Genomic DNA, 21335 nt, shown 5'->3' with positions numbered 1-21335 from the left:
CAGCTATGGTCACAACAATTGCATTAAAATTTAATCCGGAAAAAAGTAATTTAAATTATTGTAATCTATTTTAAAATATTGCAAGATTTATTGATTTGTATTTGTCATATTAATACCCCTGTTCCGTACAACTTATAGCTGGGAGTGTAATCATAAGCAGTAGTTCCTTATAATTTTAATTTTTTGTTCAAATTTAAAGTATTTATTATTTAATGAGTTTTTTGTTTGATTATTAAAATAATTCGTATTTTTTAAATCAAAAAGTGCAACTCAAAAATTAATATAATTTTGAAGTTCTTAACAACTCAACCTTAAGTGTAATTTCACCTATGTATGCATGTGTATGTATGTATGTACATACATATACATAAGAATGTTTTCTTGCCATTTTCTGTTGCTGCTGTTTCACTGTTGTTTTAGTTATTGTTGCTGCTGCTTTGCATATTTTTTGCAGTGGAAGCTCGACAACAAAAGGCGGCCGAAAACAAAACAACAAGAGCAACAAAACTCATCAGGCTCATCTTCATTAACTTTGCTTTCGGTATTTCTGTCCGCTTCCCCTTCTTATGTATTCCCTCCCCCCAAACTCCCCTACCGCCCTCATTCCAACACACACACACACACCCACCGGAACTTCTTCTTAGCAGCGCCCACCCCTCTTTTCCATTTTTCCCAACCCAACTTTCTTGCATTGTCTCTGCAAAATGCGAAAAACGGGAAAGAAGCACTTTTGTTTACTCTTATGCCTGCGTTCCCTTTGTTTTTGTTATTTTTGTTGCTCTGCCGACGTCGCAGTCGCCGCTGTTTACACAATTCCACAACCGAAGTCCAGCGAAAACAAAAACAATAGGAATAATAAAAAAAACAGCCCAAAAAATAAGTCTGCATTTATGCAGGCAAAAGCCAATTCACTCGAAGGATACCCTAAAATAAACCAATAAACATACCCCTTTGTTAGAAAAACTAATAATGTAATGAATATTATACTTTTCGTAATGATTTGGGCTGAGTTTATAGTTAAGTAGCTTTATTAATTTTAATATAAAGGTTTCGACGCCGCAAATAGGAATCATTCCTTGTTAGGAACATTAGAATTATGTTTATTATATTAATAATTGGCTAAACCCACAATGCCCTCAATAAAAACTCCTAGAAGATAGTGATAAAGAGAAAAATCCGCAGCAAAACCCACTGAGAAATGCGAAATGGATAATGACCTTCAGTTGCGTCGCTGCCTACGTTGACATCTCAGTCGACGGAGGGGGTCGTTACGAGTGCGGGTGGAGGATGCGGGGGTGTGGGGGTTCGAATACAACACGACTTAATTTCTGGTAGTAAGGGACATTAAACCGCCGCTCTCTTTCTCTTTTCGCTATTCTCGCCCACGCACAAACATTGTAAACAAACGAAATTGCTTCCTAGTTGTAAATTTGAACGCAAACAGACGCAAATAAAGTGCAAAAAATTTATGAAATACGATTGAAATTAAAAAATTAGCAAAAGGTGACTGTGAATGTACATACACATATGTTATGAACTTTAGATTTACTGCTTAACATCAAAATTTATTTTTACTTTAGATTAAGGATTATATTAGCCTAATTTGTGTCCAAACATATGTAAATACAAATTTTCTTAGTGTAAGCCATTTAACACTAACTGTGCGCCTGCTCTCTCTGAGTCTGAGTTACTCCCTTTCCTTTCGCTCTCTCCGCCTTTTTGAAAGAGACTTATTTCCCTTTCGCGCTCTCGTTCTCCTGTGCAAACAAGTGTTTGTTTGCTGCGTCGCCGTCGACGCTGGCAGCGCTGGCGGCAGAGTCACCCCCACATTTCACCCCTCACCCTTGTCCCACCGGCGAACTTTCTTATTTGATTACTCGCAAAAAAGAAAATGCCCCCGCTCTCCGCTGTCAAATTGTGACAAACGAATTTGTACTAATTAGCATTTCTCATGTGGCCTTCACAGTGGGTGGCGTCGACTAAATTATGCCCTGTAAACAATGACTCGTTATTTTATTTGTTGTGCGCGTTTAAATTTAAATCAGATTAAGTTATTTTATTATCGAACCCAAATTGATTAGAGTTCGAAAATGTTGGCATGATGTAGTAAGAATTTTAAGAGCATCAGCATGTCATTAATTTCATATTATGTTTGAAAAACCGTTAATGACGAAACATAATAGGTTACAATTTTAATAAATAGGTCTCTTAATTTCTAAAACAATGTTTTCGATGTTTCTTAACTACATAGTTATGTTCTAGTTGCATTCCACAGTGCTTGCCGAAAAGTAACGGCGCAACAAAAATTCGACCAAGAACAGAAAACTAAAACAGCAGGCGCGAGAGAGAAAGCATTACAATAGCTTTGTGAAAGACAAGAGAAAGAAAGCAGGCGGAATGAGCAGACTTGTGGACTTAGGAGGGGAAGAGAGCGCAGCACGTGAATTGAGAACTTGCGCACGAGAGAAAAACAACAGCAATAAAAACAAAAGCAAAATTACACCGCCCACGCAGCCACCAAAAACGCAATGCACTTTGACTGCAGCAGAGGAATAAGCAGCGGGCCGACTGCGAAGGAAACAAAAGGGTATCTGGCAAATATGAAGTAAAGGCAGATAAAACAAAACTCAACAATTTGTGTAAATGATTACATTTCGTTTATAATACATTTTATTTTAATGGTGCTTTTTCTTAAACTCACATATGTACATACATATATACACAAATATTTATTAACTTGCAAACGTAAGAAAAAAATAAACTCTTTTTTTAGGTGAATAATATATCAACTTAATTTTTAAAATCTTATATCTAAATAATATTTATCAAAAAAAAAGCGTACATAAATATGTAATTATAACCAACGTTAAATACCCCTCAACAAAAGCGATAAATAATTATATTCAACGTTCAATACACTGTACAACTTTTTTCGCTGTGCACAAGTGCAATCCGTTTGCACGCAAAAAGCAAAAAAAGAACAAATATGTACATATATAGTGCAACTACAACTCAAGGCAAACCATTTAGGCAGCGCTGCGGCAGAACGTGAGCAGCGACGCCGGCAGAAGACGGAAATACCAGGCGAACGATGACGAACGTAAAAACTACGCACCAAGCACAAAAACAACACCAAAACACGCCACGAAAAACAAACAAACAAGCAAGTAGAGCGAGCGAGAAACATTTGGAGAGAAATACGTGGTGGGGCAGTGGGAGCGAGAGAGGGATAGAAGTGGGAGAGCACCTGCCCCCATTGTACCGCCCACTCGGCTAACGAGCAAACAAAACTAAACAAAAATAAATAGAAACCGAAACAGAAACACAAGAAAGGCAGCGAAATAGAAAAGCAGGAAATATTTCGAACTTATGAAGTGGGGAGAAAAGAGAAGACTTACAGCTTTGCATTTCTATTATTAATTAGTTTCCAGAAAATCCATTTGAGTGAACAAAAGTATTAACAAGGTAGTATCTGAAATAGAATTGAATAGATTTCTGGAATGTTTTTAAAACTCTTTAGCTCTTAAAGAAAAGTAATTATTACGAACTTTGCATTCACATACATACATACATACATTATAATAAATATAATTATAAGTTTTCTTAAATTAGGCTTTTAGCAAATTGGGTCACATTTTACATTCATAAAATTATTTAGTTAATAACTCATCGACTTTAGCTAGAATATCACAATTATTTGCATGAAACATGACCGCATTCATTGAACTTTCTTTTGTTTCATTTTTTTGTGTCTTAGGAATTTTACTACGACGTAGTAGACATTTCGTTTCATTTTGGCGCGAAGCAGATTGTGATTATTGCTTTTTATTGTTATTTTTGTTATTTTGTGTCGACCTCGGTTCGTTCAACTCGTTTTTTTTTACTGAACCGCTCCTGTCTACTTGTTTGTTTAATTTTTTGCCATTTCTGCTTCACATTTTATTTGTTTGTTTGACTCGGCTGCGCGTGTGTCGTTGTATGTGTGTGCGGCCCAAGAAGCAACCGCCCCTCTCCACCCCCTCTCCAGCCGACACCCCCTCCCCTTCTTTTGTTGTTGCTCCCGTGTTTCTTTTGCTCTTTATCAAAACAACTGCGCAGTCGACGTCGAAGTCGCGCCGCAGTCAGCCTTCACACAGCAGAGGTCGCAAAAAAAGCACGCAAGAAGCTCATTATGTATCAAACACGAGATGAAAAATATATCTAAACATTTAAAAAAACAGAGCAGTTCATTTAACAACATCTAATTACATTATAATTTTTAAATTTGTATACATATGTATGTGTATGTGTCGTCTTATTGAAATGGTCAAAACATTGTGAACTTTTTCCCCACAGAGAGTAATAGCTGTGCTAAATACTATTTTCTTAGCCGCCCCTGTATGTCTGCCACTGTTTTTTTTTTGGCGCGCACTGCACTGCTCTCTCTCCCGCAATCTCACTAACTCTCTCCGTCGCTCTCTTCCTCTCCACCCTCCCCCAACCAACGTTGTTGTTGTCTTAAGCATGACAAGGCACTGTAGAATTTCACAACAGGCCAAAGAGAACTTCATTACGATGTTCGTTTTGTTTTTCCACGAAACAACTGTTTACTCTGGCTCTGCCTCTTCTTCTGCCGCTGCCGCCTGTGCTCATTTCAATTCCTCTGCCGGCGCTGCAGTCGCTGTCGGAGTCGTCGTCGGCGTCGCAGTCGGTGCGTTTACAAATCGATGCCAATAGGTTTGCGACTGTTTGCCCGAAACAGTCGACGAAATCCGGTGCTCGCGAGCGGTTGTAATTAACGGTAAAGCTATAGTTGTTTCGATGCAATATTGCGCGCGTAACGGGAAAAATACGGAGCCGTAAAAGCGCAACAGCGCCTTTGAAATAGCGGTAAATATCGCCAGTACGTGTGATTTTGCGAAAAGGATGTTTGTTATAGACACAACCTCCTTTTGTTTGCCAAACACATAACAGAAAAGTGATGGCAAAACTCAAAAATATCGAAATATTTTCTAAACAGCATTTATGGACGGGAATATCAGTGTGAAATATTATTTCTTCATTACAAATGCGGTGTAAACTGTAAAGAGTGCAACTGAGTAGCTAAATACCATTAAATAATTAGCCTAGTTAATTTAAAAGACATAATATAAAACCGTATGGGATTAAAATGAAGGTGCATAATAATGAGTGTTTTCGAAAACTGTGTATTTTACAAATACAAATAAATGAAATGTTAGTTTCCCTATGTATAGTAAAACATACTTTCAAATTGTGACACAAAAGTATTTGTTAAAGTATTTGTTAAAATCCAGTAACAATCGCGAGTGAACTATAAAACTATACTCAAACATAGTTTCAAAATACAAACCATGAATTGGAATAGTTCAAATATGTTGAAACCCCTGGAAAACCTTGTGGAGCTTCGGAAACAAATATTTATTTTGGTTTGATAAAGAAACACCCCCAATAATTCAACAAATATTTAACAAAAAGTGTTTTTCAAATTTATTTCAATACACATATAGCATGTGCGTTCGCGAGTGTGCCTGCGTTCGATTGTAAATTGTTTTTTATTTCATTCCGCCCGCCTTGAAATGTATTTTTAAGTTTCTGTGCTCAATTTCGCGTTGGATGTTGTTTACTTTTTGCGTTGTTTAATTTGTTTTGGCCTGTGTTGTGTTTCTCTCCCTGGGTTTCTTCTTTATCCAAAATGACAAAAGGCGAAAACAAACTAAATTGTGGATAACATGGATTTTATGCAAATTCGACGTTTTCTGATTCAGACCTTTATTTTGTCAGCGGTCGTAAACGAATTCAAAATGGTCGAAGAAATCAGTCAAATAAAGCGTGGAATATAAAAAGCTGTTCATTCAAAATGCTTCGTTTTAAGATCAATTAGATTATGTAAGACTCGATATTAAAACGCAAAGCTATCACGGTACAGAAATTCACCAAAGTTCAGATACAATTAAAGTAACAACAAAAAGTTACGAACAACACACCTAATTTATAAATAAACATCCAACAAAATGGCAACCTAAGCATTTCCGTCCTGACTCACATTACAAGACAATAAAAACGGTGACATTTAGAAATTCCTGATAAACTCTCCATACAGTCGCGCACATTTTCTTGGTAATCAAATAACGAATCAAAGCTTCGCGACATGCAAATTAATTTCGAACGCAGAAAAACCCAAATTCTACAAATCACAATCGGTAAACAACAAGAGTACAAATAATACAACAAAATATTTGACCGCAGAATTCCACGAAAATCCCTCAAAACTGTGCTACTTAAAAATACCACGAGGTCGCACACGAAATGCAAGGGAAAAACCCAAAAAAAAACCTAGCCAAAATGATATTTCGAGTATTTCCAGCTTAAAGCTACAACGGAAAATAATTGGAAAATCACTTGAACAAAATATAAAGAGCGAAAAAGTGCGTAAAAAAGCAGCGTGGCGTAAAAAACAAGTCCTAAAAATAGACCAAAATGTGTCGCGTCTAAAAATTGACGCATAGTGTAGCGCAAACAACAAAAGCAAACAACTAAACACAATAAGAAAAAACTCACACACGAATAAAACACAAACAATAAAAACCACACGAAAACGAACTAAAAACAAATTAAGGTTTTATCGCCCCGTCTCTTTCCAACTCTGCTTGCTTATGGGTTTGTGTGTGTGTGTAAGAGAGAGCCGTGCGCGAGTTTACCGTTATGATTCATCCAGCTGTTTGCGCAGCGTAGCAATCTGCGCAAAAAGAAATACTTCTCGAACTTTTGCTCGAGAGACAAAAACCGATTACTAAACGATTTATTTCATAAAATTATGTGTGCTAATTCGTGTACTAAAACACAAAGACATATACATATGTACTTGTAATTATAGTTGCGGTTGCTGATTTAGATCCAGTTATAAAAACCCACAAATAAGTTTACAGTTGTCAGCTTTAATATACAGTTTGATTAAAATGGTTATGCTTACCAAACCAAATTTATCATTCTAGCAAATCAAGCATTACTTTGGAATCTACATGTTCTGTGGGGTTTTAGTATTTATGGTAAATGGTATAGCATATAACTACTGTTTGTTCTGAAAATTCATAAAAGGATCTCCCTCCCAAAGCCTTGATTCCGTCCGAAATCCCTAATATGCTGGCCGCTTTTGTGCTTTGTAAGCACGAACGACAAGTGCTAAAACGTAAAGCAAATTGCGCTCGTCGCCAAAACCAGGAAGCGAAAATCTACGTTCGACAAAGATTGATGTAAAAGCGAGATGCCGCATAGTATAAAGCCCCATGTGCTGGTGTTGGTGCGAGTGAAAGCGCACGTGTCCCTGGGTGCAGATTGTGTGTGTGCGAAATACACTTCCGTCTATTGTGAATGACGAGGCGCGAGCAGTTGCCTTGCCATCTTTGTTATCGTTTGTTGTTGCCTCTGCTTCGGCTTCTGTTGACTTGTGACATTTACACACACGATTACGAAGAAAAAAACATTACCACTCACGCGTTTTTCTTGGCAGAATTTTCTCCGTTCACTGAAACTGCCGTATTTTCGCTGTACACATAAGCCATCAAAAGAAATTTTAGTAAAGGACTCTAAATTTGTAGAAAAAATCAAAAACTCCTACTTAAGAAAGGTTCGGGATCAAAACCCACTGGTAAAAAAAGCATTTTTAAACACAAACAATTTTGAACTTATTATCCCAAAATTCGAGATTTGTGCCCGTGTAAAAACAGTTACACACCGAAATGCTATTGCCTTATAAAATCTGCTTTGTCATCCACTGCGGACTTTATTCCACTGTTTAATGTGTTCTATACCTAGCTTTATACTATATACGTACCTATAGTGCCACTGACCTAGGCAGACGATGACGTGTGTTCTGTAAAAACTGATTATAAGAAATTGCTGGGGATTTATATAAGGGGACTTGCTGAATGGAAAATGCTGCTTTCGATTGTTTTCACTGTTTGCCGTGATTACAAATGTCGATCAGTCAGTTACAGTTCAGATAATGGCGATCGTTAGAAGCAACGCAATATCGGTTTTTGGTTTTCCCCTGAACTGAGATCTTATGAGCATTTACGGAATTTCTCAGCAGTTCATGTGACATTAAAAAGATATAAAGCTACGTCACGGCAACAGGTTATTTCATAATTTTGCGTCACATCAGGGTTTAGATAAAATTTCGCCTAATCTACCCTTCGAGACGTCCCCGATAAGCTCGAATGTCGAGTTTATTTTTGGCTGTGGGAGCAGATACAATAGTTGGGGATTAGTATGGATAAGAATGAGGCTAATAGCGCTGTAGAATGGCCAACAATAAGTTTATTGCGAAATAGTGTTGAATTATACTATATAAGTTAACTGAAAGTTAATGTAATAACTAAATACTTACGCAACTGTCAATTGAATCAGTAAACAATTAAAAGAATTTGTTATATACCCGTTTTGTGTTCAAACCAATTACGAAAATCTGAGTTAAATGTTAGAATTTTATAATATGTACTTTATTTTCCCTTCCGCACAATCAACTTCTGCCCTCCTCCGTTAACAGAAAATGTCATTCGGAATTTATCAATTAGATGTCAAATCAAATAAAAATCCCAGCAATTAGCACGTTGACTGCCACCGCACTTACAACTATAACTATTGCAATAGAGGGGCCAATGGGGCCTATTTCTGTAGGGTGATGATGACCGCCTTAGGTCTTGAAGCTTGTGGTTGTTAAGTTTGCTTGGCCATGCTTAGTTGTTGGCCAGAAAATTTCCCATTTCTGATTAACACCTCGACGCACAAATAAGTTAACAGAGAACATAGAGCCGAATGAAACGAAATCATAATACAATGACCAATGGCGATCGATTCGATGTATGTATTTGGCCGCAAACAGCTCGCTGAAAATGTTTCGAGTGGTGAATGAGTGTGTGGAATGACTCATGGCTATCATTCGACTCAGGGACGGAATGTTTGACGTGCGGGAAAAACCCGGTGATAACGTAAACAAAACAAAATACATATGTGGAATCAAACTTGTTTTCGCCGCTTTCAAATTGAGGATGCATTAAGAAAAGTCTTATGAGTTGCTTAGGAGTAGGAGACTGTTTTATACAACTATTAGCGATCTTTACTTGACTAATTTTGCCATTATTCTTTGTCTTTTCAGTTAATGAAAAGTAGTAAACACAGTGCTAAATGAAAGAGAATGAGACGCAGTCGACAGGACCCAAGAAGACGATGTTGATTGAGTGCATTTCGCGTGACATTCCCTGAGAGTCAGCTTCAGAAATCGCTAGAAAGCAGAAGTAAAGCTCAAGAGACGAGCTCGGCTGCATAGATCTGTATATATATATTTATAGCAACATATTTAAAGCAACCAAGCAACCATCCAGCGATCGGTTGAGAGGCGTGGCAAATGAACTTCAATCCGGCCAGCGTGGTAGCCGCCGCAGCAGCAGCCGCACATCAGACGTCCCATCTGCACCATCATCATCACCACCACCATCCGTATTTAAGCCACCCGCAATTGCAGAACCACCAAAACGTCACCCGGCCACAAGCACAGCAACAACAGCTGATTCCACTGCCCGTCGGCGGAGGAGGAAGTTTACCAGTGGGGGGTGGCAGTGGCAGTGGTGGCGGCGGTGGCGGCGGCGATACATCGCCCAAAATCATGGAGTGGACCAACGACGATGCTCTGGAGCTGATTGAGCAGTACCGCTGCCATACAGAGCTCTGGAATCGCGCCGATCCCAAGTATAAGGATAAACTATGTCGATTCCGGGCGTGGTCGGAAATAGCCGAGCGTTTTGGTTGCAGCAAGGCGGAGGTTGAGCGGAAGATGAACGTGCTCCTCACGCAGTATCGCCGCGAGAAGCACAAAATGTTCGTGAAGATATACCAGGGCATCCAGCCCAATCCGTCCAAGTGGTATGCCTTCAAGCGATTCGATTTCATGGAGGCGGGCGGCGGCAGCCTAAGCGGCGGTGGATCCGCGGGCTCCGGTGTTAACGCCCCCAGCGGCAACCTGGTGCCGAATCCCGTTTCCTCATCCGCAGCCGCTGCCGCCCACAACGGGCTGAACGGACTGGCTGCCGCGGCAGCGGCCTACGAGAGCGGTACGATTGCAGCGGCGGGCAACGGAGGAGCACCACCCACTGTGCCAGGTGGCGGAGCACCTGGCTCACAGACCGTCATGCAGCACAGACGCATCAAGACCAAAGAGCTGAAATATTTCGGAGCGGTAAGCGATTGCTTTAGTTTAAACAAATTCCATCCACTTCCATCAAATGACGCACGTCAAGCACAAAAGTTGTGAAAATCCCCGGATTAGGAATTTACCAAAATTTGGGTTATTCTTTTTTTTTATATTAAATTATCAATTCATTTGATTGAAAGCAAATCTGTTGGGTTGTGGTAAATTGAAATACTCACCAAATTATTCACCATAACTCGATTGTAGAAAGTAATTTGTTAATCAACGATTTGTATTTCATTGAGTAGAGTTACGCTCTTATCTTATTTGTACACATTTATGTGTATTACGTACCAAAAACCAAAGTCCATATTTAGAAATGATGAAAAATTAACCAGAATTAAAACAGATCTTAACCCAAGAAGGAAAATTTAAATAAATGTTAGCCTAAGATTGACCCGAAATATATAGTGACGTAACAAGAAATCGTATTAAGCAAACATTTCCACGGTTTTTATTTGTTTCCAACGAAAAAATTTTACTTCTATAAAATTTAAAAGTGTCATTGGGAAACAAGCATTGGCAAACCAAGGGCAATCGCATTTTTGGCGAAATCGTGGGATATTTCATACGAATTTATTTATTTCATTATGTTCCTTAGAACTCTTATCAAATCAAATTCAATAGAAATAGTTTTCAGCATTAGAGGACCACACGTGTGACGTGTGACCAATTTTCCAGCTTAGCAACCCATATTTATTTTACACATTTTTTTTTATGTATATTTTTGGAAGCTTATCACTTCAATTGAATATTTTAAAGGCAAACATGAATTTCTAGTGTTAATTTCAATCAAAACAACGGCTTCGAGTTAACTGTGAAATAGAAGAGACAGAGAGAGAGAGAGAGTCGGCATAAGAGAGACCCACTCGGGCTCCACTCTCTTTGGCGCTGGCGCTCAGGCAAACATGTGCGCAAGTGACTTGCTATTTCTGCACTGGCCCCACTCTCTGGCGCTCTCGCTCTCTCTTTGGTGGGAGTGTTGGTGTGCTTGGCTTGTTTGTGCTCTTTTTCGTTGTTGACGATCAAAACAGAATTAAAATTTTACGCATAAATTTTTCTTAGAAATGCGCAGTGGTGTGTGTGCGAGGCATTGTCCCCAGCACTCTCCCGCACCCCATCCTTCTCCCTGACCCTCTCTCTCGCGCTGTCTGCTTGCTTGGTGTTGTTGGTACTTTTGTTGTTTTTATATGCGTTGTCGCGCCAGGCAAGCAAAAAGTGTGCGAGGAGGAGGTAGAGGGGTGTCTTTGGACTGGGGGGCCCTGACATTTCGTCGCCGAACTCTTCTTCGTCTTCTCCTTCGCCTCTTGTTGTCGTTGTTGTTTCTGTTTCTCTGAATGATGAAATGTTTGTTTTGCACGGCGAAATGTGTTGGCGACTGCGGCTCAACTGCGACGCCGGCAGAGAAGACGCAGCACTTGCTACGGTGATTTTTTCACGGGTTTCATTTTCCTCCGTTCGGTTATTTAAGTACCCTAACATAACTGTATGGCTGGGATAGCCTGTAATGTGATCAATTATCCATTTCATAAGCAGGACCAAAAAACTATCTTTAACTTTAGTAATATTTGGGCTAACTATGCAGATATAATTAATAGATTATCTTAAATTAGAAATTTGAAATTTGCTTAAGCAAAGAAAACTGTTTGGTTAGCTAACTGAAAAGGCATAGTGCAAATCGTATTTACTCAAATAATACTGTGTCTAATCTGTTTCCAGTGGCGTATTCAAATTAATTAACAAAACCATCGTGGCTATCGACTTTTAACCAATTAATGAATCATACTAACGCAAACTTCGGCTCTCCAAACTCCGCTCTGAACTGGCTCTTTGTTTTGCTGTTGCTGTAGTGACGTTTTGTTTTGTGGTTACCCGGTGGACACCACCTTACCTCCCTCCCCCTCCCCCAAAGCCCCCCCCCAGGTCCCCCCTGCGTCGTGATTCGCTGGAAGCTTTGGTTTTTACTTGGCTCTGTTGTTTGTCAGACTTATCAAAACAAAATGCCAGGAGTTGTTGCTGTGCTCGCCGCCTCTTCTTCCTTTTTTGCTGGTTTTTTGCTGCCGCTTCTAGAAAACAAATGAAATTTTTGCAAGGCAAAGAATATAAAACTTGGCGCCTGGACTTTTTCTCAGTTTTTTGTTTTCATTTTCCCTCCCTCTACTAGGGAGTGGGCGGCATGGGGAGATCGGGGGCGTGGCTCGGCTAAATGCATGCAACTTGTTTGTCCAAGTCATGTCACCTTTGGTTTTCCGGTTTTGTTGTCCCCAAACCAAATTTTTGGCACTTACGGCCATCAAAATAGAGCTCTTCAAAAAACGTTATATTTTAAGAAAAATGCCTTGCATTTAAAAAACATTTATTTTTGAAGGCTATAATCTTCTTACTTTATTTATGTTAAACCTGTTAACTAAAAGTCATTGTATGTTTTTACTTTTATAAATTCTAAGTATAAATAACTATATAATTATATTATTTTTAATGATTTTTTTTTATTTTATATTTTGTTTAATATTTTGTTTCATATTTATCCCATTCTTAATATTTTAAAGGATTTAGATTCCCATACTCTAATTCGTTTAATGTCGGGGTTTCATTTTTTTTTTGGGGATTTTCTTTATCCCACTTTGGACAGTAGAAAATCGGTTCACACTGGACGTGCTCCCCCTTTAATCCACTCCCAATGAAATTTTTTTAAACTTTTTTCTACTACCGCTGCTCCCGTTTTTGTGTTTTGGTTTGGCTTTGGTCTCGTGTTGTTTTTCTGTTTCTGCGTCATTATTATTTGCGTGTGCAGGCACTAACAACGACGCCCACGCCCCCTTTTCAGAACGCCCACCTACGAACAGAGCTCCCGAGCACCCCCCCAGCCCACAAACGCCACCCACGCCCACCGCCCACTTATTGTTATGTATTTTTGTTCATATTTTGCAATTGTTTTGCTCTGCGGTATTTTCCTTAAGACAAGTGAACAAGAAAAACAAAAACAAGGTGAAGCCGAAGACGAGCTTGTGTTTTTGTTGTTGTTTTGGTTGTTGTCCCGCAATGTTGTGGCTAGCAAACGACTCACGCACCGCCTCACATTCACCACCCACAATTTGCACCCCAACCTGGAACACCTGCAAAAAAAAAAACATTTTTAGCTTGAAAGAAGCATATTGATTGCAGATACTGGCAAAACGCGAATTCTTCAGTTTAGGTGTCAAGTAAACTGCATTCTTCGTTAATTAAAAATCTAAACGTGTGGTTAAATTTGTAACTTGGCTTACCTAGTCTATTATAATTATTATATCTATCCATTTGTCTATTTATTTGTAGTGCTTTGGGACTTAAAAGTACTTTGATAATTGACATTGCTTTATTGATTCATTTACATAAGTTTTATAGTTCAACCATATAATCTTCAGATAGGAAATGATAAGAAATTCTTCAATAAAACATTACATGAAATTAAATTTGTAGAAAATTTTAAACAAAAGTGATTACTATGTACATTAGATTTAAATGTTGAATACGAACGCAAATTCTTTATGATCTATTGTGTATAAATGGATGAATTATTTGCATTACCTTTATAGTTTAATTAAGTTTTGTACGAATTAAGATAAAAAGTCAATTGGATTCAACACAAATGCATTTAATAAATTTAAATTTTTTATTTTACAATTCGAAACATTGCTTATGTTGCTGTCTTCAATCGACAACAACTTTGAAGTTCATTTATGTTTGGCACGTTTGCCAGTTTGAAGTTGTTTCGTTTTTTCGAGTGTAGTTTTCTCTTGTTTGTGTTTCCTACTGTTGTTGTAGCAGTAGCCGAGTATCAAGCTGTTGTTGTAATTCGCGTTGTTTTGTTTTCCCTCGCATTGCCTGCCTATAAACCACCCACCCCCCACCCCCGCGGTGGTGGAATGAAAAGTGCAAGGCAAATATGCAGCAACTGCGACGCCGGCAGCGAAGTCAGCGTTTGTTTTTGTTTACTCATTCATTGCAAAGTTGTTTAGAGCCGAGCGCGCAGCGTATGGTTTTTTTTATGAATATGTACGTACATACATGTGTGTGTGCATAGTATGTGTGTGTGTGTGTGTGTGTGTGTGTGTAGTATGTAGATGGTAATGATGATAGTGATGATGATAGGGAATAGGGCTTGTTGTAGAGGGCGGCAAATCTGGGGCTATCTGTTGGGAAATGCGCTTGGAATTCGCTGCAATTTCTTACCATCTGAAGTTTGGATTCCAAACTCATGCAAGAATTTTGGAGTTTTTGGCGCTGGAGGGTAAGGAAATTGAGTTTTTTTTGGATGGCCCTGGCAACTCTAGAAATCGTACATGCGAATTAGTCATTGAAAACGACTTGAAGGTATTTGAACATTTGTTATTTGAACAAAAGTTAAAAGGATAAAAGGCAGTTCAAACAATAAGGAAAATCAGATGAAGTTCCCAGAAAACAAGTGTTTTAAGTTTTTTTTTCGTGGGTCCTGACAACTCTAGAAATCGTAACTAGTCATACTATGTATACAAGTTGATAAATACGTTCGAATACAATTCGAATACATTGCAAAGATGTGTGGAAATAGTGGGGAACTTTCCCAGCATTAGGGAGCAGAGCTTTCTGGGGATTAACCCGTTAACCGAGACACTTGGCAACTCTGGTATTGGCACCTGCCAGGTGACGAAGTCATCTTACACACACACACCCACCTGCGCACACCGCAATGCATTTTCAATTGCAATTTGTTCCACTGTTAATTTTACGACTCCCCTTTCCAGGGTAAATCCCCCACTTTAGTCGGCGGTGGCGAGAAGGAAGAAGGGGGGTTGGGGGCTTTGTTTGCGGCGCTTGCGCTTGCGGTTTTCATGGCAGTTTCATTAATGTTAGTGTAGCAGTTATTTTTGTTGTTGCTGCGGTGTATGCGCTTTTGCGAAAATATCGCCGTCGTACTTCAAAAACATTGGCGTGAGCAGCCGGATAGATACAGTCCAACCTCGGTAACTGCAACCTCTTGGAAATACTCCTTTGCGAAAAACGATTTCTTAAGTAAATATGCAAGCTGGAGTTTCTTGAGATACTTTTGATATATGTATATATGTACATACATACATCCGTACAATAATCTTTCTAACTTTTTATAGTTCCTTTGAAAATGTTGTTTTCTTGATCGTGTATTACAATACAAATTATTATTCTAATTGTTTTTTTAAAGCGTTTGGGATGCTTCACTGTAGCTGTGGAAAGAGGTAGCTCGCGACAAATGTGAATGGGGCGGTGCGGAGAAAGGGGCGGGGAAGGGGAACGGGGGGCCAAAGGGGTGGTGGTGGGACTGGGGCGGATTTCGTGCCAAAGGAGTAGAAGCAGCGACGACGACGCGTAGTTTGTGTAGTGTGTTATTTATTCATTGGATTGGATGATAATCAGTTTGTTTACATTTTTCAGTTGCACACACAATCCGAGCGAAAGAGCGAGCGGGCGCGAGTGTAGGTGGGAGCGAGAGAGGGATGGCGAGTTCATTCTCATGTCTGTTTTATTTTATTTGCCTTAACAAAATAATAATACAGACATGCAAACACGCACACAGCGCACTAACACACCCGCGCACACACACACACGCACGCACACTCTGCTCCGAATGCGTAAACAACAAAAGCAGCTGCAACAACAATAGCAACACGCAGCGGGAAAGAGATGGCGATAGTGGTGGGGTATTGGGGGATGGGGGCTGGGGGAATGGGCTGATGGGGCGGTGTAGTTGAGGAAACTTAAAAACAGCAGCGGGGCAACAACAAATAAACAACCCAGGTTGAACTCTTATTCTCGGGATGCCCCAAAAGGCAACATTCGATTTTTGACATTTGTAGGCGTTTGACGGCAAGTAATGGAAATCGAAAAAGGGAAAAGAAAATTATGTTCAAATATAAAGGCAAAAACATTTATTTTCAATGGGCAATGTAAAAAATCTTAGATCGACACTTTTGACAGCAACGTGTTTATATATTTCGAAAGAAATGTAATTTTGTAAAACAATAGAGCGTATTTCCAAAATGTTGGTGCCCAACCGCTTTTGTCGCAGCATTTTGATGGAAAGTTCTAGGCGCCACAACTCAGACAGAAAAAAAAGGCAAAATCAAAGAGATCGTCGCAGACAGAAAGGGATGGCATTAGCCAGGGTGGAGCGGGAAGAAAGAGAGAGGGAGCGCCCACTTTGATCGCTGCTGACCACATTCAACTTTTTATTGTAGTGGTTGCTGAATTATTTTCGTGTGAGGCCCCAAACGTGGGGTAGGTTAATGCTAATGCCTCGCCTGACCATTGAAAACCCTCTCTATACACAACTCTCCATCTGTCTGTCCCACTCTTTGGGTTCTTCTAGACGAAGAATTTTGATTCTTTGGGCACTCTCTTTCGCGTCTCAGAAGACTCTCTGCGAAATAATGCTGACATTTGCGAAAGTTTTCACAAAAGACAACAGCAAGACAACAATATGAAATGCGATGTTCGGATTTAATTTTCAGTTTAATAATATGTACTTAAGTGATTTAAATTCACAAATTTCGAATTCATGCTAAACAAAGTGAAGAATAAGTTGAACTTTGAAACAGCAAAATTAAATTGTTTAGTTATTTCCTGAGTTTCCGATAAGTAGACCGTTATTTCCGTTTTATCTGCCTCTTAATGAGTCACCAACACTTTGGTAAGAAAAAGCAAGTTTCTCTTAAATCGCTCTCTTCAAATCGCAGCTTTTTTACTCTCTCTCTCGCTTGTTGTCTCTCTTTTGTTCTCTCCCGCGCTCGCACGTTATTCGGTGTTCGAAAATTTTTACTACGCCGCTAGAATAATTTCGGACAAAAATATTACGAGTTCGAGTCGCGTTGTCGTCGCTTTCGCACACAGCAAACAAAAAAAGGTCTAGCTACAACAAGTGTAAATAGCGATCCTCAGCAAAAGCAACAGGCGAAATGCATTATCAAAATAATAATAATAACAATATCATTAATCTGAGATCCCCTGCTATGCCACATCTAATTCCCCCGGAATCGGTGGCCACTACAAACTCTACAAACGTAAGTTTCAGCATTATTTGGTTTGCCGGGGAGCGGGGCGCTTTCGAAGGGCGATTGTTTGGAAAGTTCGCGCACTTTGCCACCTGTGTGTGTGTCTGTTGTGATGATACCCTACCCGAAGTGTATTTCGATTTAATCAGAATTTAAATTCCTTAATTAGCATATGAATTTAGTGCTGCTTTGCTGCAGCATACGAACTTTGCTATTATATCAATGTGTGGGTTCATAACATAAATATTTAATTTGATATAATAGGAATTACAATTTGTATCATTTAATATCCATTATAGGTTAAGTTCATCAAAATATTATTATTCATACAAGAGCATACAAACTTCTCCAGTCTCAACTTTCTTTCATCTTGTTTTGATTTTTTTGCTTTTTCCACCTGTGTGCGTGCGTGTGTCTGCTAATTTGTTTTGATCACTTCGTGTGTTTGCCATATATAGATATACATACATACATCTAAAGGCAATAGCAACAAAAACTCGATCTGAGCGCAGTCAAATTATTATTTATTTACCATTATTATCATAATTTGGTCCGACTTCGCACTCTTTCGGCCTTAATTTATGTTTCGAATTCACTCAGAACAGTGACAAAAACAACTTTTCGCCCAGAATTTGACCGGCATTGGAATGCGATGAGAAAAAACAGAATCCGAAATTTCTGATTCAATTGTTTTTGGCATCGATTAGCATTATTATATGCAAATTGCTTTCGACTTTTAACGCGACGAAATTAAATGTTCTCCACAATTTGTTAAGAAAAAGACGTAAATCTCTTCAGTTCTCGCGAATTGCAAGAAATTGTATTCAACTTTGTTACTTTATTAATTCAAAGAAATATAATTTAATTTAATTTAACAAGTTTACACATAAAAAAAACACAAATTTTAAACAGAAACACGAAACTCCCTTTAAGTCAGAAATTTCCTATCAAATACAAATGCCTATCCATCATGATACTGCAAAAATATATCACGATACTTTAAATACTTTAAATAGCGCTGAGCCAGGATGATTTTACTTAACAATCACCGTAACACTTTAGTTTTAAAAACCAATTTCCCTGCTATCTTGACAATTTATTAGAATCCCATTTATGACACTTTTTGTTCCACTATCGGATCTATTAACATACTCCATTTCGATAAGAGTTAAGCAATTGGAGATAAACATAAATATATATTCTAAAAACTTTGTGGTTTGACTTTGATTCGATTTTGAAACTGAACCACAGTATTTCCCACTTTGCACTTAATAATTTTATGGGCTCCACATTAGTTGCTTATCTTGATGTTGATGGTCCAATCTTTTGGACTGCGTCACGATGACGAAGTGAGGAACCTTTGAACACCTGCCTGCAAGTGCCCTATTTCTAATCTCTTCGTGGCCGTTCCGTTTCTCTACTTCCAGATGGGCCTGAACATACCCATGTTGATAGCGAGCAGCCAGACGCTGGACAGTTGGAATACGGCGGGTCAGTCCTCGCCGCCGATATCGGGCTCCGGCGGCGGTGGCTCGGAGCGAGGAGGAAGTGTTGGAGGTGGCGGAGGCGGAGGCGGCGGAGTGCCGCCACAGCAACTGCGAGTTCCCCTGCCCATGAGCTATCATGGCGGAGCTGGTGGAGGCAGCAGCAGTAGTGATTTCCAGCAGAGTCCTCTGAAGACCATGGACACCTCGGACAACGAGGATAACAACAATACCAAGGAGGATGTGGCGGCGGCAGCGGCACTGGGCCAACTGGCTGCCAAGGTCGAGCTGCGATCGCCGGCGGGCGGAGGTCCTGGCGGCGGGGGGTCGAGTAGTAGGGACGCCAATGACCCGGCCAGCGATCCCATCAAGTCCGACCGCACTCTAAGCGAAGCTGGCAGCAGTCCCATACCGAATACCAACATGCACGAGGCGCACAAGAATCACCTGCTCAACAGTCCCGCCGGCGGCAGGGCGGTCACGCCAAGGCAGGCGCATGAGCAGCTGCACCACCATCCGCACACGCAGCACCACCTGCAACAGCAGCAGCAACAACTGCAACAGCAGCAGCAGCAACAGCAGCAGTTGCAGCAGCAACAGCAGCAACTGCAACAGCATCAGCAGCAGCAGCAGTTGCATCACGGCCACGACGAATTGGACATCAAGCAGGAGTTGGTGGACTATTTCCATGGTCAGGCGGCTGGTGGTGGTGGTGGTGGTGTCGTTGGACCCGCACCACCGCCACCACCCGAATCGCATCGTTCCTATAGCTCAGCGGGCGAGGAGAGCCGCCTTCAGTTGGTGGACATGGCCCAGGACCTGAGAGTCGCCCAGGCGAAGGCCAATTTCGGTGCTTTCATCCTGCCACCCAGAGGCAGTGATGCCAGCACAACCGCCATGCCCTTAAATATGCGAAAGCTGACCGGTGCCGGCAGTGCGGGTCATATGCTAATGAACTCGCTGCTGGGCTCCAGGGAGAGCATGTCGGACGGCGAGGAACCCGATCCGGATAACGACGAGGCCACCGAATCGGCCGCCAGTCCGGGGCACATTAAGAGCAGTGTTTCTGCCCAGGCGGCCGTTGCAGCGTCCGCCTTTTACGCAGAGTCCCTGAATCGGGATGATTGCGATTTCATTGGCTCGAACGTGTCCCTCAAACTGCGAACCATGGACCGCACGCAGCGGATCATTGCGGAGAAGCTGATCAGCGAGGTGTTGTACTACGGGCAATTCAACGAGCTGGAACGCTCGGCCCGCATTCAGCCCAAGTGACAGTGGCGCCCCAAGACGTGGACGGCAGCGATGGGGAACGGAAGTAGTGGGGCCGTGGGTCTGGGCCTGGGCATCGGTGTGGGTCTGAGCAGGATCAGGCTGGGCAGGAGCCTCCTCGCCCCGCAGCATGGCAAGTGAATTCCATTTGAAATAGTCAACAGAGAGGGTAGGCAAATACAGAAACCAATTCAGAAAACAGTACAACTTATTTTTAGTTTGGCCAGGATCGGGGTCACCACTTGTACAAAGCTTGGCTTGGAAGGGGGCAGTGTTACTTAGCCGGAAAAAAGTGGAGAAGGAGAGGAGAAAGCTTGGAGAAAGGTACTTATACACCAGGGAGGGAGAGATGCTGATGATGATGCTGAACGGTTCAATCAATGATTGAATACTTCTAAAAGAGGTCTTTGAGACTTTAAAATAGAAACCTTTTTAACTATCACTAGCTAGCATGCAAATAGGAGTAGAACAATTATATATGGTTGGAACTTGGAATGTGCTTTCAATACGTGCAACGCTTAAATTATTAAGACCAAAAGTATAGTTTTATTTGTAAAAAAGAAGAAATAAGAACATTAGTCAAATATGTATTTCGTTAGCGTGAATTAATTTATTTTCTGTTTTTGCACAGCTCAGACTCTGTGCAGACATCTGCCATCTCTCCCCCGAGTAAAACACAAACCACAACATAGAACACAAACCAAAGTTACTTTTCTATTCTGTTCGAAGGGCGATGAACCAATATTTAGCTTGTGTGCCACAACTTCAATATTACAGTACATGAAATACATAAAATACATAGATACTAGATAGGTTAGAATGGGTCTGGGACTACTGGGGTCAGCGACACACCTGAGACGTCTAACTAGCAGACATCTCAGTATTAATTATAAAATAACCTTACAATCGTACATAAAACCATAGACCGTAGATAACCGCAACAAATCGGCATTGGGATCCAAGCATTTGCCATAGATCGTTTCCTTGGGGCCCGATCTCTTCACTCCTGCTCCGGGTGCTGGCTTTTCTGATTGCCGGTTGCTCGAGTCCCGAACAAACCAGAACCTCGCCCTAGAACAGAAATTCAGAAATACAGAATTACAGAATTACAGAAATACAGAGTTACAGAACTTCGGAAGAGAGAAAAGAGAAGAGAAATGTAAGCAAAACTAGCGTAAAGACAAGGAAAAGCGGCTGCTAAAAAGTCAAGCTCCAATTTGGGCACCACTGAAACTCATGTTCCCGAAAAGCTAACCGTTGAGAAAGGCACCTATGAAATCTATATGTTTTCTATAT

General features: G+C 40.4%; 1 protein-coding gene across 3 annotated transcripts; it reads left to right on the top strand.

Moving 5' to 3' along the window:
- Positions 1 to 4732: 4732 nt before the first annotated feature.
- Positions 4733 to 20646, top strand: LOC122625631 (probable serine/threonine-protein kinase DDB_G0267686). 3 transcript variants are annotated; one of them, XM_043805727.1, is made up of 3 exons: positions 4733 to 4869; positions 9155 to 10231; positions 18714 to 20646. In XM_043805727.1, the coding sequence occupies exons 2-3, from the start codon at positions 9404 to 9406 to the stop codon at positions 20040 to 20042; spliced, it is 2157 nt and encodes a 718-aa protein (XP_043661662.1). In that variant the 5' UTR covers positions 4733 to 4869; positions 9155 to 9403; the 3' UTR covers positions 20043 to 20646. The 3 variants fall into 3 exon arrangements, with proteins under 3 accessions (XP_043661662.1, XP_043661663.1, XP_043661665.1); XM_043805728.1 differs by having other exon boundaries at positions 4737 to 4882; XM_043805730.1 differs by lacking the exons at positions 4733 to 4869; positions 9155 to 10231 and adding an exon at positions 17085 to 17295.
- The last annotated feature ends 689 nt before the right edge of the window (positions 20647 to 21335 follow it).

Source organism: Drosophila teissieri, unplaced genomic scaffold (genome assembly GCF_016746235.2).
Source record: "Drosophila teissieri strain GT53w unplaced genomic scaffold, Prin_Dtei_1.1 Segkk31_quiver_pilon_scaf, whole genome shotgun sequence".
Classification (NCBI taxonomy): domain Eukaryota; kingdom Metazoa; phylum Arthropoda; class Insecta; order Diptera; family Drosophilidae; genus Drosophila; species Drosophila teissieri.
This window is presented reverse-complemented; position numbering and strand designations above follow the sequence as displayed.

Excerpts from the sequence above, each read along its gene's own strand:
- LOC122625631 (XM_043805727.1), top strand. The coding sequence starts at position 9,404 with ATGAACTTCAATCCGGCCAGCGTGGTAGCCGCCGCAGCAGCAGCCGCA. Across the intron at positions 10,232-18,713 it reads AGCTGAAATATTTCGGAGCG|ATGGGCCTGAACATACCCAT; the intron begins GTAAGCGATTGC and ends CTCTACTTCCAG.